The 18,932-nt window shown below is 47.8% G+C and overlaps 1 protein-coding gene across 6 annotated transcripts in view; it reads right to left on the bottom strand.

The window, feature by feature from the left end:
• The window catches only part of RNLS (renalase, FAD dependent amine oxidase), a 154,961-nt gene that overhangs the window by 33,612 nt on the left and 102,417 nt on the right, over nt 1–18,932 (bottom strand). For all 6 annotated transcript variants that reach the window (XM_064144985.1, XM_064144988.1, XM_064144984.1 and 3 more), the window contains one exon: nt 4,249–4,422. In XM_064144985.1, the coding sequence (XP_064001055.1) occupies nt 4,249–4,422 (174 nt within the window). The remainder of the gene's footprint in view (nt 1–4,248; nt 4,423–18,932) is intronic.

Genomic DNA, 18,932 nt, shown 5'->3' with positions numbered 1-18,932 from the left:
ATGGAGAGAGGGGATCCTGCCCCTCTGCTCTGATCTGGGGAGACCTCACCTGGAGTACTGCATCCAGCTCTGGAGCCCTCAACACAGGAAGGACATGGACCTGATGGAGAGGGTCCAGAGGAGGGCCTGAACAGGCCAAAATAAGCTTATACATGTCCTGGCTTGCCCAGGACTTGTATTTCCGCTCCCTCTCCTTCTGTTATAGGGAGAAGCAACCACAGGAAAGAGAACAAAGAACCTGGAGCCATTGAGTCTAAGGACTTTGGCCTGCCCAGAATTGTTTACATCCTGTGGTAAACAAGATACACACGCTTAGCCTCTGCCTGCTTTGTGCAAGGCCTATATTTTTCCCAAATTTGGGTAAAGCAAGCCTATGGCTTCACCTAATGTGGTCAACCTTGTCTAACTGCCATTCTGATTGGCTATTCTGTGTCCAAAAGCCCATTAGTCTCACGCTGTACTGATAAAAAGAGATGAGCAGGTAATACAATGTACTCTGCCATTGTATTAATGCCTGTGCCTGCTGCTATTGCTGTCTGCTTCTGGTAGTGTTCTGCCTTATTCCTGGAAACTCCACTGCCTTGAGCTTACCAGGAATAGGCTCTAAATGCCTCCATGCAATCGGCCTGCACAGCCAGTGTGACATTGTGCTAAGACTGCACATTGCAAGACATCCTGCCTGCACCTGAAAGTCTCCTGCCAAGATGGGAAGTCCTGGAGATACACAGATCATCCAGAGAGCCAGGACCAAGTCAGAAATAGTCTGTCACCTTGCCTGAAGCTTGAGAAGAATCAAGTCTCAGCGACTGACAAGACAGTAACAGAATTCCCTGCAATCATTTGGGCACTGTCTGAAGCTGTAACCAGCCCCATGAGTCAGGAGATAATATCTGTGAATAAATACTTAAAGCCTCTTGTAATTCATCATTGCCTTCTGCCATAAGCAGAAAGGTGTGTGTGTGGGGTGTCCTTGAGTCCATCTAGTGGGCAAGAAGTGTATTGACCACAAGCAGTGTATTGACTGCAGGGACCTTCTCTTCCAGTTCAATTCATGTTTATATATTTGTGCTAGTTATTTCTAGATCTGCTTATTCCTTTGTATAATGTTTCCTAGATCATGCAAAGAACCCATTATTATTTAAATCAGCGGTCAGGGGTGGTGAGAGTTTTGAATACCAAAATTAATAAACAATACTAATTTTTGGAAAATATAATATTGCATTAATTAATAACCCCTCCATTACACCATGAAAATGATCAGAAAGTTGGAGCACCTCTGCTATGAGGACAGGCTGAAGGAGCTGGGAGTGCTCAGGCTGCAGAAAAGATGGCTACATGAGACCTAAAAGCAGCCTGCCAGTACCTGAAGGGGGCTACAAGGATAGACAGAGACTGTTTACAAAGGCCTGCAGGGACAGGATGAGGGACAACGGCTTCAAACTAGAGCAGAGAAAATTTAGATTGCATATGAGGAACCAGTTCTTTGTCAGGAGGCTGCTGGAACACTGCAACAGGTTGGCCAGCGAGGTGCTTTATGCCTCAGCCCTCGACATTCAAGATGAGGCTGGATGGGGCTCTGGGCAACCTGCTCTAGTGGAGGATGTTCCCTGATGAGTGTAGAGAGGGTTGGACTGGATGGCCTCTGGAGGTCTCTTCCAGCCCAAACCATTCTGTGATTCTACAATTCTGTGATTTTCCTCCCAACATGTTTTCCACCCAGCTGCACCAGTTAGCTTTAAATGAGGCTGCTGGCAGGGCTTCTTGTGAAGTCCGAATGCCCTTTACTGGTAGCAAGGATGCAAGGTGTCCATAGTCATTCTAGGGAGATGATGAAGCAGCATGAAACACATAGCGAGCCCAGAAACGCTGGGCAGCATGAGGGGTAATGATCTGAAGGTGAATGGAAGTAGCATGAAGCTTTTGTCTCCCTCTAGCTCTCCAGAAAATACAGAGATGCAAGGACCAATTGTTACAGAAGCTTGAAATAATTTATCTGGAACAATTCCCACTGTCCCCTCAACCAGTTATAAATATTGATGGGGTGTTTAAGTCAGCCAATCACACAGGTATTTAATATTCATCCCCGCTGCACAGGGAATCAAACATTCTCTCCTTACGTAAGGCTCAAGTGCATCACCTCTGTGGACAGAGATGTGACTCTATGAGGAGCAGCTGAAATCCTCAGCTGATGCAAAGAAGCCTTCCTGGAGCCTCATAATGCTCCAGATGACACTGGCAACAGCAGGAGCAGAGAAACAGCTTCATTATTGATTTTTCCACACAAACTGGGAAGAAAACAAGCAGCATCCTTAGTTACCAGTAAAGAACGAGGCTCTGCCACAGTGGAGTCAATGTTGTGCCACGGAGAACCATGGAACCATAGAACGGTCTGGGTTGGAAGTGACCTCCAAAGCTCATCCAGTCCAATGCTCCCTGCACTCAGCAGGGACATCCTCCACTACATCAGGTTGCCCACAGTCCTGTTCAGCCTCACCTGGAATATTTCCAGAGATGTAGCCCCAACCATCCCCCTGCACAACCTGTTGCAGTGTTCCAGCACCAGTAAAGAACTGCAGACTGCAAGCCAGAAACAATGAATCCTTCAACAAGGAAGATCAAAGCCAGAAGTCTTCCAGGACTAAATGTTAACATGCACTGGTTCAGTGACTTAGGTGATATTCAGTAATTACATGTGAGGCAGCAGCTGATGATGAAAACTTTCCCTTACTCTGTGGTAGCAAGTTACATTGCTCTGCAGGCCACCACACTTCATGGATAGGAGTGAACCTGGTCAGCATTGCAGTGTGAGCAAGTAACAGGAGAATTTCTGCTATAGGGAGAGGCTGGGAGAGTTGGGGCTATTGAAGTTGGAGAAGAGAAAGTTCCAGGGCACCTTACAGCTGCATTTCAATATCTGAAGGGGACTTCCACCAAGGAGGCTGGGGAGGGACTGTTCAAAAGGGCCTGTGGGGATAGGCCAAGGGGCAATGGTTTGGAAGTGGAGCAGGGCAGATGTAGGTTGGACATGAGGAGGGAACTATGCCCAGTGAGATTGGGGAGGGGAGAGACTGGCACAGGCTGCCCAGGGCTGTGTTTGAGGCCATCCCTGGAGATATTCAAGATCAGCCTTGATGTTGGCCCAGGCAGCCCACTCTAGTTGGAGGTGTTCTTGATGGCTGCAGGAGCTTGGACAAGATGCCCTTTGAGGGTTCCTTCCAACCCAGTGCAACCTGTGAATCTGAGAACTGGGAAAGGTTTCAACTTCTGAGGAAACTGATTAAACTCAAACTCTAGCAGTTCTCCTCTATAAAACTCATTGCCACCTTCCAGAAAGAGAAGAGAAATATCTGCCAGGTGAGATGCTTCCCAAGCCTCTCCAAGCCACATCCAGGGTTTTCCACACTGGCTAATTTCAAATCTGATGGAGCAGTGCTGCTTCCAAGCCTGCTCCATCTTCTTTCTGCCCAGAGCTTGGTGGAAAGAAGGGAAGTTGAAAAATGCTGGCTGAGGGTAGATCATTGGAGCAGTGTTTAAACTAAGGAACTCCAGCTGGTGCATGGAACTGAAACATTTGTATGTCTCCAGTTTCCCTGCTGCAAATTCCATAAATGCAATAGTGCAACCCACATGCCACAGTGGGGAGGTCATTTTCTGCAGGCCTTCCTGTTTTCCTTGTGGATTTTATCCCAGTTTTGAAATGTGACATGAAAAGCTTGGGAGTTCAGAGGACCAAGACTCAATCAAACAGCGTTTTTCCCTGACCTGCACCCTCTGCTGTCACTGTGTCTATGGGGACAGGCTCAGGGAGCAGGGTCTTTAGCTTGGAGCAGATAAAGATGTGCAGGGTGAGTGCCCAGGATGGAGCCAGGCTCTGCTGGGTGATGCCAAATGGCAGGACAAGGGGCACTGGTGGAAGCTGAGGCATAGGAAGTTCCATGGAAACGTGAGGAAAATTTTGTCCCTGTGAGGGTGACAGAACACTGGAGCAGGCTAACCTAGGGGTTGAGGAGTCTCCTTCACTGGAGATACTCAAAACCTGCCTGGATACGCTCCTGTGTGCCCTGCCCTGGGTGACCCTGCTCTGGCAGGGGATTACACTGGATAAGAGTTAGAGCTGCTCAGTCTGGAGAGGAAAAGGTTCCTTGAGGTCACTTCCAGCCCTGACAATTCTATGATTCTGTGATGTCTGGAGGTCCCTTCCAACCTCTCAGGATCCGTGATTCTGTGCTGACAGAGTGGAGCTCTGACCTCCGTTGCGTTTCCTGCTGTCGAGGGCGACGAAGCGCAGGCAGGGATGGTCGCTGATGTACCGCATGGCCCAGGGCACATCAATGTCTCTGCCAGCCTCATAGAACAGACCCAGAGCGTAGCGGGAGGAGTAGCTCACAGCTTCCAGTTGCTGCCTTTGGCTTTCACTAATTACTGTGGACACAGAAGAAAAAGGAAAAAAAGAAATCAGACAATCCTTCTCTCACAACCTGCTGTTGGGAAGTAGTGAGCTGGATGCTGGATTAGGTGACTCCCCCTGAAGCAAACCTGTATTTCTTTATATATCTATGATACACAAATGTTTATTTAAAATGGCTTAAACAACATAAAACTGGTACAGTGAAATGAATTAAAGGTGTTCTAGCTTCAGGTGCTTGCATCACACAATAAGAGATCCTCCAGGAAGGCTGCAGAGGGACTTTTCCTGAAGGTATCTAGAGACAGGCCAAGGGGGAATGGTTTGTGTCCTGGAGTCCTGTACCCCTAAATTCCTCTCCTGCCCGGACTTCGGGGGGAAAGGGGAAAAGCCGCCTGGTTTCCCTCCCCCCTCGCCTGCCCTGCAGCCATGAAGGGGGGGAGGACTGCCCCGTGAGTTCCCGCGCTGGAGCCAGGCTGGGATTGGCCGTGCGCTTTCGCGCCTAAGGTGTGGTAACTCTGCCCTTTGTCTAGCGAAGGATATAAATATTGGGGGTCTTCCCGCCTTTGGGGTTCCCGCTTTGGAGTTTTGCCTGTGCCTGGACTTATGTGTCTGCTGGAGCCCACACACTCTCCTCGTCTTGACTGCAGAGACCTTCAAAGGGATTTGCTTTCCTATTGACACCTTTGTGTGCCTAACGACCCTTAACGACCTCTTAACGATTCACCTGCAGCCGCTGAAAGGAAGAGGAAGACAGACCGAACGAGTCAGCCTGAGTGAGTTATTTGGCTTAGCTTAATTTAGTAAGAAACTGCTATTAATTAATAGCTAAAGCCTTTTCCAACTTCTGACTTCCAAAATAGTCAGATTATTAATGGTATCCCTGTAGTTTAATTCTCATGAGACTGAATCTGCTTATTAAACTAAATTAATCTTTGTATATATAGTTGTGGGGGGTGGGTTTTTGGGAAAATAAAAAAAATAACTATTTTTGATAAATTCCCGACTCGGCCACATATTGATTCCTGCCCTCCACAACAGTTTGAAGCTAAGGGGGAGCAGGGTTAGACTGGAGCTGAGGAGGAAGTTCTTCAGTGTAAGGGTGGAGAGACTCTGACATAGGTTGCACAGGGAAGCTGTGAATGCCTCCTCCCTGGAGGTGTTCAAGGACAGGTTGGCTGAGGCCTTAAGCTGAGTCTAGTTGAGAGGTGTTCCTGCCCATGTCAAGGGTCTTGAAGTAGATGAGCTCTGAGGTCCCTTCCAACCTGAGCTATACTGTGATTCTGTGATTCTCTCTTGAAAATGGCCAGGTTAAGCAATGTGCTTTGGAATATGGTGAATGGTGGTGAATGGTGCCACATCCAGCTGGCGGCCAGTCACTAGTGGTGTCCCTCAGGGATCAGTGCTGGGCCCCATCCTCTTTAACATCTTCATAGATGATCTGGATGAGGGCATGGAGTCAGTCATCCGCAAGTTTGCAGATGACACTAAGCTGGGGGCAGATGTGACTGAGTTGGAAGGCAGAAGGGCTCTGCAGCGGGACCTTGACTGCCTGGACAGATGGGCAGAGGCCAATGGGATGGGGTTCAATAGCTCCAAGTGCAGGGTGCTGCACTTTGGCCACAACAACCCCATGCAGAGATACAGGCTGGGGTCGGAGTGGCTGGAGAGCAGCCAGACAGAGAGGGATCTGGGGGTACTGATTGATACCCGCCTGAACATGAGCCAGCAGTGTGCCCAGGTGGCCAAGAGAGCCAGTGGCATCCTGGCCTGCATCAGGAATGGTGTGGTGAGCAGGAGCAGGGAGGTCATTCTGCCCCTGTACTCTGCACTGGTCAGACCACACCTCGAGTACTGCGTTCAGTTCTGGGCCCCCCAGTTTAGGAAGGACACTGAGATGCTTGAGCGTGTCCAGAGAAGGGCGACGAGGCTGGTGAGAGGCCTCGAGCACAAGCCCTACGAGGTGAGGCTGAGGGAGCTGGGGTTGTTTAGCCTGGAGAAGAGGAGGCTCAGGGGTGACCTTATTACTGTCTACAACTACCTGAAGGGTGGTTGTGGCCAGGAGGAGGTTGCTCTCTTCTCTCAGGTGGCCAGCTCCAGAACAAGAGGACACAGCCTCAGGCTGCGCCAGGGGAAATTTCGGCTCGAGGTGAGGAGAAAATTCTTCACTGAGAGAGTCATTGGGCACTGGAATGGGCTGCCTGGGGAGGTGGTGGAGTCGTCATCCCTGGGGCAGTTCAAGGCAAGGTTGGATGTGGCACTTGGTGCCATGGTCTAGCCTTGGGCACTGTGGTAAAGGGTTGGACTTGATGATCTGTGAGGTCTCTTCCAACCTTGGTGATACTGTGATACTGTGATGGTGGGGTTGTTTTCTGGGACATTTCTTCATGAAGCTATTTAGAGCAGGTCCTTCACACACCCTTCACCATCTGCTGGTGCTTTATCTCCCAGTTTCCCTCTGAAAATTCCATTATTAGTGGCTTTTTCCCCCCTAAATATTTTCTCAAGGGATGGAAATAAAAATGGGAAGAAGAGGTTTGGGTTGCCTCTAGCACAAAAAATACTAATATCATATCATATCATATCATATCATATCACATAATACAATACAGTTGTGGGGCACTCAAAAAATCCCTTCTGCCCCTTCTCTGTCTCCAGAGGTTTGAGTGGGGGGATAGAAGAAGGTATGAAACTGTTTCCCCCCACCCTTGCGGGCTTGAAGGGGGAACGGCAAAGACCTTTCCACATGGGCACTGACACATGGGAAAGCCTGCGCTGGGATCAGAGGGGGATTGGCTGGGTCCTTCATGCTCAGTATATTGGACTCACTGTATAGAAAAGTTTATAGTGAGGACAAAAGTGCGGTTCCCGCTTTGCACCATGCTGTGCAGCTCTGCTCCAGTCCCACTTTGGCACAGTTTGTGCTGCTCCCTTCAAATCTGCAAGTTCAGCAAGTCCTTAGGTCCATTTGAGAAAGTGCTGCCAGCAGCACCCAGACCTGGCTTCTCTCAGACCAGTGTCCTGACCCGCTGCTTGCTACCCCGAGCTGGAGAACCCTCTCTCTGCTGTAAACTGCCATTGTTCGTAGGGACACGGCAGCAATTTGGCTTTTCCCCAGTGATGCTAAGGTAGTGCCACTTCATGATCTTTGCCTTGTGGAAGCTGTGTTTGAGACACTTTGGACTTTGGTATTTTTTATTTGCATCAGACTTTGCTGCATGGATCCACAGCTGGATTATAGCTTGCAGTTTCAGAGGCTGCCACGAAGATTCAGCAGGAATCATCGCTAGAGTCCTACTTCACCTCCCTGAGTAAAACCTGCTGTTGTCAGGCTCTCTGCTCAGCCAGATTTATGAGGGAGGTAAAGCTGTCTTGTAGTGTAGCCTTTTCTGTTCTCTGACCTTTCTAAATCACTAAACTTGCCCATAAGCATCCTCATGAAGATTTCCTGATCAAATCAGAGCCTGTAAATAAACCTTAACTAGTTCTGTATATAGTTTGGGGGCAGGGTTTTCAGGGAAATAAAAATAATTCTGTTTTTATAATTCCAGCCTCATCCAATTAATATCCAATCAAATATAAAATAATACAATATAATAATGTGACATGATATAATAATAATATGATATGATAGAATATTATATAATACAATAGAATATCATACAATATCATATCATATGTTGAGTGGCATCTTCAGCTGCCCCTATGGTTGGTTGTGTTACCCAGTACAAGGCAGACAACAACGAACTGGCTAAGGTCCTAAGCAGGTTCACTACCATAGCTTACTAAAGGGGACCTCCACACACAGGAACTGCTTTGATTTGCCCGAATACAGCCCTGAAAAACTTGCTGCAACTCTTGGACCTGCTGGGAGTAGTATCAGGCTGCAGACCCCCCAACCCTGGTGGTTCTAGCCAGAGTTAGTGGAGCTAAGTGATTCTGCCTACCCCAGACAGACACCTGCATGTGCTTCAGAGAAGACCACTGGCGTGGCTGACCATGCTGTGACTAATGCTGCTCCTCAGACCTTGCAATCAGCACAGCCTCACCACACACTCACTGCCTCAACACACGTTCTCTGCCTGGGAACTGTTGTCTCCTACTGTGCCAAGGCAGGACTCCAGGAAGCAGGGATAGAAAGCAAATCTCCATACAGGGTGCTGCAATGTGGGCACTCCTGAGGTACTCAGTGACAGCCAGTGGCAGCACTTCAGCAGCACTGGTAGAGCACTTCCCAGCAGGATGCATGCTGGAGAGTACATCTGCTTGTGCTAAGAAGTCCTTGCAACAGCTGACCTGTAAAGCCTGCACACGACCAGGCTACACCAAGGTCCACTCCCACCGCCACTACTGGCATTCTCCCATCTCATACTCCCTTCTCGACCTCCCTTCTCAGACTACCTTCTCAAGGCTGTCTGTAGCTGGAGTCTGTTTACACTACACACAGAGGACAACAAACAGGACAGTTGTCATTCCTGAGCCATTCCTGGTGGAGAGAGGGCTGTTGTCACCTCATCTCTAAGCAACCTGAGGGTAACCATTTCAGCTGTGCAAGTCTACAGGTGTCGAGTCCAACCTCCTTGCCATTCTGGCAATATTCTCATGTGGCCCCCCAAAATAAAAAACCCAAGCCATTTTAGCATTTCTTCTTCCTTCAGCCTGAGCATATTCTGGCTGAGGAACTGGTGGCTTCTACCCCATACCAGGCCTACAGAGATGGTGTAGAACACTCTCTGTGTGTACTGCCTGGATGGCAGGTCTCAAGGCCACAGTGTGCAAAGCACTCTGCCAAGTCTCACTCTGCCTTCTGCGGAGCCAAGCTGCTGCCCTGGGGCTCCTTGACATGCAGGGCTCCATGCCAAGCCTCCAGAGCAGCACAGCAGGGCAGTCGCTCCAGGCTGCTGTGGGGTTCTGGTGTTCATCCCAGCATTTCTTGCTGTTCAAAGGTTTTGTGTTGACCCAGGCACTGGAAGGGCTGCCCCAGCTCCACGAGTCTCTTGCAGGCTGCCATCTCTATCCTTCCCCTCTTCTGCAGCTTCTCTCCAGCTTCTGCAGCCCCTGGGACCAGGAGATGTCATGGTGTGGCACTGCTGGCCCAGATGGGGAGTAGAGCTGCTGGGGGGACACAGGTGTTGTCCAGAACTCCTGAGTCTGCCTTCAGGTATGAGCTCTGCAAAGCTGTCTGAAGATGCCCCACACCTCCAGGCCCTGTTCTCAGATTGCTGATGAACAACCATAGCATTGCCCTTTCTTGCTGTGCTTCAAGAGAGCAGGAACATCCATGAAGCCAGCAACTAAACACCAAGCTGCCTCTCTCAACAAAGCCCCTCTCAAACACCCCCCTTTGGTCAGGTTACTCTGACAATTCCTTTCCCCTTGGGGAAATAAAACCAAACAAGATGTCCTCCACTCTGAGAAGCCAATTTCCCCAGCAAAGTCAAGCAGGCAGAGACCTCTTGCCAAAGCGCTCAGTCTCAGGGGCTGTGGGCAGTGACCTGCCCTGGGCCCTGCCTCTGCTCCACAGGGGCTGCTGTGGGGGAATCACAGAATGCTCTGGGTTGGAAGGGACCTCCAAAGCTCATCCAGTCCAGCCCTTTCTGCACTCAGAAGCTCCACTAGAAAAGGCTGGCCACAGCCCTGTCCAGCCTCACCTTGATTATGTCCAGAGATGGGGTCTCAACCCTGGGCAACCTGTTGCAGTGTTCCATCATCCTCCTTGTGCAGAACCTGCAGGTTTGAGCTTCAGCAGGTACAAGCTTCACATCGTGGAGTGTTGCCAAAGCTAAGACAGCTAGCTGGCTGAGTAGTGCCACAATGAAGACTCAGCATTGCTTTATCATAGAGTCATGGAAGAAGTTTCTTCTGATGTCCAACCTAGACCTCCTTCCATGGTGCAATTTCACACCATTTCCTCTTGTCCTATAATTTTTTACTCAGAAGAAACCAAACCCCACCTTGCTCCATCCTCCTTTCAGGGAGCCTGAAGGCCTCCTTCAGCCTCCTTTTGCTGCCTTTTCTCCAGACTAATCACCCCCAGCTCCCTCAGCTGCTCCTCACCAGTCCTTTTCTCCAGACCCTTCCCCAGTTTCACTGTCTTCCTCTGGATCTACTTCACAGTCTATGGACCTGTCTTTACAAGCTATGAGGTTTCAGAAAGTGCTGAGGATTGTTGGGGATGGTGCTGAACATCCAAGGTAAGTCCCTGGGGGTCTTCAAGAAAAGACCGGATGAGGGACTTAGTGCCATGGTCTAGTTGATTGGATAGGGCTGGGTGATCTTGGAGGTCTCTTCCAACCTGGTTGATTCTATGATTCTATAATTCTATGATTCTATCAGCTTCAAGCACAGACGTCCAAAGGGAGCTTGGCCAGGGGATTGCTGGGGAAAGAGGATGGAAGAAGGCAATGAGCCCAGTTGAGCAACCTCCCTCCCTGGACAGGGCAGACAGCTTGGAAGCTGTGGGCACCAGCCCAAAGCGATAAAGCCATGATTTAGCAGATCAACAGCTTAGGTGGCTTGTTCACAGCAGCCAGGGGAGGAACAGATTTGGGAAGAAGCTGCTCTTCAAAGCCCCAGGGAGATGGAATAATGCACGGGCTCAGGGCACTGTCTGCAGGCCTTCTGGGGACAATGCCAGGCTGCTCACCAGCAACAAGCGAACCCCAGAAACTCCAAGGAGCTTCTTCATGCTCAGTCCTGCCTTGTCCTTGAGCAATGCAGAGGTGGAAGGGAAGATGCAGGGCAGAAAAGGAGAGGCAGTGCTGCAACGCTGGCCACCCCATGATCCAGTGCACTGGACTCACAGCAAAGCCCAGGCCTGAGGCAGCTGCAGCAAATCACTGGGGACTGTGTCCAGGCAACCTAGGGGCATCCCAGAAGATGGGAATCCCCCAACACTTGTGCTATCATCCCAGGCTGTTTCCTTGCAGCTGGCTGAGGTTTTCCATGCTGCAGCTTCTTCTGACCATATCACAGAGCCATAGATTGCATCGGGTTGGAAGGGACCCTCAAAGATCATCTTGTCCAATCCCCTGCAGTCAGCAGGGACACCTCCAACCATAAACCACTGATTTTTGCTAACAGGACATGATAAACATGAGCACCTGTGCTGTGAAGTGTCCTTGAAGGCGGGAAGCTAGGTGGTAAATAATAGCACCCCACATGCAGCTGCAGGGGGCAGGGTCAGCCAGCCACAGGGCTGTCAGGATTGTTGAAATAATGTACCAATCTTAAACTTAGTTGTGCATGCCTCTTCCAAGTAAGCATGTAAGTCACTGTAACACAGAAATAAATGGGAGAACAACCATCTAACCATATTGGTGACTCAAGAATCATTTTATCCCAGGTGCAATAGCAGCAACTGGCGCCTGAACAGTGAAACAGGCATTGGGCAGTGTATAGGGTTAACACTCCAGGGGGAGTAACCCTGAACCTGACCCTAGGTGGTCTTGACCACTCCCCAGGGGTGGGTCTGAACACCAGCAGGTGATGGTTAGCCCACTACCCCTTCCTGTCCCATAAAAGCAGGGGGACTTCCTGCTTCACTCTCTCTCTGCACCTCCCTCTGTGCTCCCCACTTCAGTTATACCACCATTACCATCCTGGTTTCTCTTTGTTCCTGGTTCCTCTTTGTTACACCATGTGGCTATCACCCACGAGGTGGAACAAGCCATCACAATCAGGTTGTATTTATACCATTTTGTATTTGCTATTTTCCCTTCCCTACCTCAGATACTTTTTAAAGTTATTGTTAAACTTTTTAACTTCCAAGTCAAGTGAGATTGATTCATTTGTGTGTGCTTACCTCTCTCTCTCTCTATCCATCTAATCCTGTAATAGGTGATTGTAAATTGTTTAATAAAGAAACATTTTAATAGAATTGTAATAGGTGATTGTAATTGTTTAATAAGGAAACATTTTAATAGAATTGTAATAGGTAATTGTAATTATCCAATAAATAAATATTTTAATAGAATGTTAAGCATGCTTAGCTGCAAAAGGCAGTGTATATACAGCTGCTGCAAATCAGGAGATATGCCTAACCTAGAGGTCATGCTATAGATGGTAATGTGCAAAGAACAAGCTAGCTAATTGCTAAGTATTTCAAAGACTAAAACTTTAGGTACATCCTTAATTTTGAGATAAGAAAGAACATGCCATATGTGGGACTCGGGACATTAATCAGTCATATTCCAAGGACTAAGCTTTAGGTGCATCCTTAATTTTGAGATAAAACATGCCACATGTGGGACTTGGACATTAATCAGTCATGTTCCAAGGACTAAGCTTTAATTTTGAGAAGTGGGATTCGGGACATTAACCAGCCAAAGGAAGTCCATATATGGAGACGGGTTAACCAGAGGACACCTGAGGAGGACTGCTTACTTCATCCTCAACGACCACCAGAAGGGAAGGAAGACCCTAACCCAAAAGAAGGAACATGCGCAGAAAGGATGGATTTATGTAATTTGCAGGGCGGAACAACGCAGACAACACAGTATAAATATAGGCTAATTAAGAGAATTGTCACGGCAGTTGGTGGAGCGGTGACTCCCCTGTCGTCCAGCGCTGTAACTTTGCTCATATTCTACTTGCCTAATTGAATAAATTTGTAACCTGGACACTTTGATTTTGAGTCATTCTCAATTTATAACAATCCCTTTCTTTTGGGAAAGAAGGGGAAGAGGGAAGGGCACTTTAATAAAATTGTTATTGGCTCTATAAAATTTATCTGAGACTCTGGAAATTTAAGTTAGAACCCAGACAATTTATCTGGCATTTCAACATGGGGCTCGGTAGAAAAGCATTATTTTAGACAGGATTTGGAAGTTAAAAATTGATGTTTTAAGAGTTTTAATCCAAGCATTTGGATGGCTGTTTTGGTCATGGATTTTGAAGTTTATAAGTTATCATGTTTTCTGGATAGTGATTGATGTGGTCTGGGAATATTCTAAGAACTTGCCTGTGCAGGCGTACGCATAGTTCTTGAATTCTGTTGGAAATCTAACAGTATTTAGAAATGCTTCTGAAACATGGAACCACTCTGAGTATGTGTGCTGGGACACAGAAGCTCCAGCTATCTTTGGGGAAAAATGGTACTTGATAGCAGTTATTGCACTGTGCTCAAATGTGATACAGGCAGGAGTCATTGCAAGGTTGAGCTGCAACACATGGAAACCGCGTGTAGCCGCGGCCATTAAAACACTTAGGGGAGGGATGGCCTGCCTGGTACTTGCTGCTGTGGGGGGTGTCGCTGCGGAGCCTCGCAGGCTGGCTCTGGCTTGCCAGCTGGCCCTGGCTCACCGATCATGAGCAGCTCGGCGGGCCAGGTAGTCCCTGCCCTGAGCGCAGCTCCGCCCCAAACTCCACCCCTGGTCCTGGCCAGAGTTCCGCCCTGAACTCCACCCCAGACTCCACCCCAGACCCTGCCCCTACAGCCAAACCCTGTCTGTCTGGCCCCTATCACCATGAGGCAAACAAAAACACTAACCACGCGCTCTTTACCAGACACAGACCCAGGGCAAGGAACCAGTACCCCCCATCAATGTGCACCATCTGGCAATGGATCTGGTAATGGAGTTACAGTTATCAGCTCTATGCCCAGAAAGGAAATCACACAGACAAGGCAGGAATATTGAAGGACCAACAGTCAAAGCCTGTTGAACTGCTGGGATGGAGGAGCAGAAACTGTGGACTTCTATCAGAGGGAGGCTAAGCAGTTGGGGTCCTTGTCAAGGTATGCAGACCAGCAGCGGGTAGGACCAGAAACGGGCTGGGGTCGGTAAACGCCGACTGTTCTGCAGCCATCTTGTATCGGAAAGTAATGTCACCAGTGACACTAGATTGGAGGGTGCTGCAAAAGGGGGCAGTGGCTGGAAACTTGGAGCTGCAGCCAAGTACTCCGTGTGGAGCATGTAAGGCCGTGATGGAAGAGGACACGGCACTGCATTTTGGCAAGCATATTCTCTATGAGAGGGATTAAGCCAGGACCAAGCTCTGTGAGCTGATCAAATAGGAAGTTAGAAGAACTTTGTGTAACAGATCCATATGTCTAGCCCAGAGTGCTGGAGAGAAGTGGGAGACACACTGTGGGACTGAGTTGTTACTGACGGTAGAGACTTTAAAATTGCCCAAAGGCTTGACTCCGCCTGGTGAGATGCGAATAGATATCTTAGCAGATATGAATAGCTGACCAACAGGTCGGCATGGCTGCCACACGTGACCGGGAAACGCCCTGACCAACGATTTGTAATGGTGGCTGCAACAAGCACTCAGCCAGCAAAAGCGGCAGAAGTTTCCTCCAGTTTGAAAAGTTTTCAGAACTACTGCAACTGTGTGTGCTGCGATGAATTTGCTGAGTGCTGCTAATGACCCGTCAATAGCTGGCGACGAAACCCGCCCACAGACCCTGCTACAGCACCTCTTACCCGCGATTGCCAGGGTCCAGTTTGCCATCTGGAATATGCAGCCCCTCCCCGCCCCCCCAGCAACAGCATGCAACACAGGACAGATTTTTTTGCTCTTAAAAGGAACAGGAAAAAACTACTGAAGAGAGAGCAGAGAAAAAGAGACAGCAGAGTGACCGCACACAGAAAATCGGATACCCCCCCTTCTCCAGTGAGGGGAGGCTCAGACAGCAGTCCTGGATCTGCCCTTCACCATCCGCACACCTTCATAGCGTGTGCCCCCCTCCCCCCAGCAGAACGCACCCTACAGAGGAGATGCACAGCTGGCAGAGCTTCCTGACAAGTCTCCGGAAGTTAAAAGAGCTGAATCCAGCCCGGGACGGAGTCTGTCAGACGTTTGCCTTGCTTCTATCGGCGTCTGTGCTGCTTATGGGGAGGGGAGTGGGAATAGGTGCACGGGGGAAAATTGGTGGGAAAGCTAGGGTCTGCATTGCCTCAGAGAGCCTGAGTTGCCGCAGGGTGTTAGGCTATTTTGCATTTGTAAGCTTTCTCAAGCACAGATGTCCACATTACCACAACAAAGCCTTGTTAAATTGCTTAGCTCTTGCCTTTTTTTTTTTTTTCCCTCTGCCTTCCCTCTGAGTGTGTGAGAGAAACAGGAGAAGTTTAGAAGTTTTTAGTGGAAACATCAGAAGGCTGTATTTGGTGAAGCTACAGATCTAATGCTGAGGTACAAGACAAGAAAGCTCTGATAAGGGAGAGGGAAAAATGAAATAGCGACCAGGAAATCGTTGACGTGGTAAGACAAGCCGAAAAAGGGATGGGGGCTGGAAGAAAAGGAGGGCTGAAGGAGAAATATGCCTGCTGGGAATGAGAGCCTCCCGCCCTCCCCCGGCGTCACCACCTCCCCTCTGCCTGCGGAGCTCAGTGGGACCCGTTCCCCTCACCTCCTTCCCCCTCCTTATCTCCTTGCAGGTTTTGCTGGAAGCACAGCTTACTCCTTAAATGAGACAGTACTGTATTTTGAAAGCCTTTGATGGTAACATATTCTGGAGTACTGGATAAGCTGTTAATTGCAATAGGATGAGTTTTGGGATAATTTTAGCAGCGTGGTGAGACTTAGCTGATTGAAGTGGACTGGTAGCCATTATGGTGGAATATTATGGCGAGAAATTGTTTTGTAACTGTAAAGGTTACTGCTTATTTCTTCAGTGCTGATTCTAAGAATACCATGGTATTATCTTCTTGAATTTTCTTTTCTTTTTTCTTGAATTTCCTTCAGCTGATAGATTTTTAAAGGTAATATAGATAGGGCTAAGAGTTTGTAATATGACAATTTGGGGATTTTAGGATGTAGGGACATCGTGGGATGTTTTTTTCTGTATATCTGGGTATCACTGGGATCAACCACAAAAAAAAACCCCAAAACAAACAAAAAGAAACAGAATTGGGGGGGGGGGGAAGGGATAGAGAGGAAAGGAAAGGAAGGAGAGAAGAAGAAAGTTTGCAGTTTCTCTAGTCACATCATACAGAGAGTTACATCATACAGACAAGGTCAATGGATTTGTTAGCTTAAGCGAATGAATGTGTTTTTCTCTGTTCTTGTATATGTTTGTGCATTTATGTTCACAGGCCTTTTAATGGAGACCAGCTTGATTATGACCAGCCTGTTTTCTTTCAGTGAGCAGAAGCCTCACTCAGATGGCAGATATTGTGGCAAGAACTTGAAAGGAATACTGACATAATGGTTATGCATGTATAGGTTATAAGGTTTTGATCATGGTTAACGTATTTGGATGTTTTCATGAGTTTCCAGCAATTCTGTTTTAATGAATGGATAACAGCAAAATACAGATTAGTTCCACCTGTTGTAAGGGCCAAACCCACTTATTGGCACAGATGGTGATGTGCTTGTTATCTTTTTGCAAAGGGCCCTGCAAAAAGATGAGAAACACTGCTTTAATTATTTAAAACAGAAGGATTGTGGGAAATAAGGCCTAATAGCCTGAAAGCAACATCTAGGGCATCTCTTTTGTATCATATTCAGAAATTAGTAGTTCTTAAGCACAATAGACAGACACAGCTCATAGCTAAGGAGTGTAGTGGAAACATCAAGATTTCTGAGAATTATAGGGTGAATCCAGAACTATGGGAGTCTGGGAAAGAAAACTGGACAACTGATGCATCTACGATTCTACAACATCAACTGCCACACAGAGCCCAACAAAGATGTGGCACATATCCACTCTCATGTGACTGTGATGTTTGTCTGGACTTTTGGTCTTTTGAACAAATGACTTACTGTCACTGCTTAGCATGAGAGATAGCAGCAGGAAAAGCTTTTGGGATTGTTAACTAAGCTTGGGTTGTTTGAGCTTGCCAAACTAATGCTACTAGCAAAAGCTCTAACAGGTTCATTCTCTTTCTGATTTTACTATTATTGATTTGTAGCTGTATATTTACCCCTGTGTTGAACACAGCCTTTGTAAAGTTGAAGATCAAGCCCGGGTTGCTCAAAAGAAAAAAATAAAAGAATTGTGGAGAAATTTTGGCTAACAGGACATGAATTGATAAACATGAGCACCTGTGCTGCGAAGTGTCCTTGAAGGCGGGAAGCTAGGCGGTAAATAATAGCACCCCACATGCAGCTGAAGAGGGAAGGGTCAGCCAGCCGCTGGGGACTGATCATAGAATCAACCAGGTTGGAAGAGGCCTCGAAGATCATCCAGTCCAACCTATCCCCCAGCCCTATCCAGTCAACTAGACCATGGCACTAAGTGCCTCATCCAGTCTTTTCTTGAAGACCTCCAGGGACGGTGCCTCCACCACCTCCCTGGGCAGCCCATTCCAATCCTGCCAGGATTGTTGAAATAATGTAACCTATCTGTACCATGCATGTAACCCTGGACCAATCTGTACTTTCCACATGTACCAATCTTAAACTAAGTTAGTTGTGCATGCCTCTTCCAAGTAAGCATGTAAGTCACTGTAACACAGAAATAAATGGGAGAACAACCATCTAACCATATTGGTGACTCAAGAATCGTTTTATCCCAGGTGCAATGCTGGCTAACCACCTCTATCACAAACCAGAAATTACTAATGCCCCAGCCAGCCAGGTTTACACCTGAATCAATTTAATTCCTGATGGACATTTGGTTAAGTTTTGGTTATGTTTTTAAAAATTATGCCTGGGCTTCCCTGGACTCTCATCATGTGTACAAACCTGAGCAAGTTGTTTTTGTAGCTTGAGAAGGCAGGCAGTGAAGTGATGCCAACATTGCAATCCATCAACAAAAAAAGCCAAAGCTGAACTATACATAAAAACAAATCTGCAAGCCCTAAGACTGAGGCTTCTCTCCCCTGCTCCATCCATTGTATGTTTCAGCAAGGCCAACAAGTTGAGCTGAGGACACGAGGGGAGTCTTCATTTTTGAGTTTCCATACTGTGCTTGGTTTAAATGAAAACCAGACTGTTGGTTCAATGTTATGCAGAAACCATAGAAATAACTATTACTTTTTGCCCCTTCCAACAAAAATGTTTAAGATTATTTTAATAATAGTTGGGGGAAGGAAAAACAATCCAAAACACAACCCGAGGGCTTTCAGAGCATGAAATGGTGCAGTGTACAGAAATCAGCCAGAGCCATAGTTTTTAAGAACTGTCTCAAGACACCAGCATCTTTTCTTTTTCCACTGAAGACACACAGCTGCAGTTGTCCTGTGGATGCCACTGCAGTCAATGTCCCCTGGAGATTCCATCACATCAAAGTGAGGGGCATGTTATGCTTTATTTGCTCCTCTGCAGAGTGGATCACTGATCTCTAACATTCCATATATACAGCAAGGGCCTTTTATCTATTCTTCCAGTACTTTAATGTCACCTCGCTGCCTCATTTGTGTTATGGGAAGGAGAGGACCCAGAGATCCCATTTAGGAGAGTCAAGGCACCATCTGGTAGGTTGGGAGCATGGGCACCATGCTATGATGGAGTCCAGAGCTGAGCTAGCCTCCATCACAGCTGCCAGGCAAGCAGAAATAAACCTTCCCGCTCCTGTGGCCAAGAACCTGCCAGGACCATCCAGGCTTCATCCTGCAGGTTGAGTCATTTGCCAGCAAGT

This window comes from Pogoniulus pusillus, chromosome 6, assembly GCF_015220805.1.
Source record: "Pogoniulus pusillus isolate bPogPus1 chromosome 6, bPogPus1.pri, whole genome shotgun sequence".
Taxonomy (NCBI): domain Eukaryota; kingdom Metazoa; phylum Chordata; class Aves; order Piciformes; family Lybiidae; genus Pogoniulus; species Pogoniulus pusillus.
This window is presented reverse-complemented; position numbering and strand designations above follow the sequence as displayed.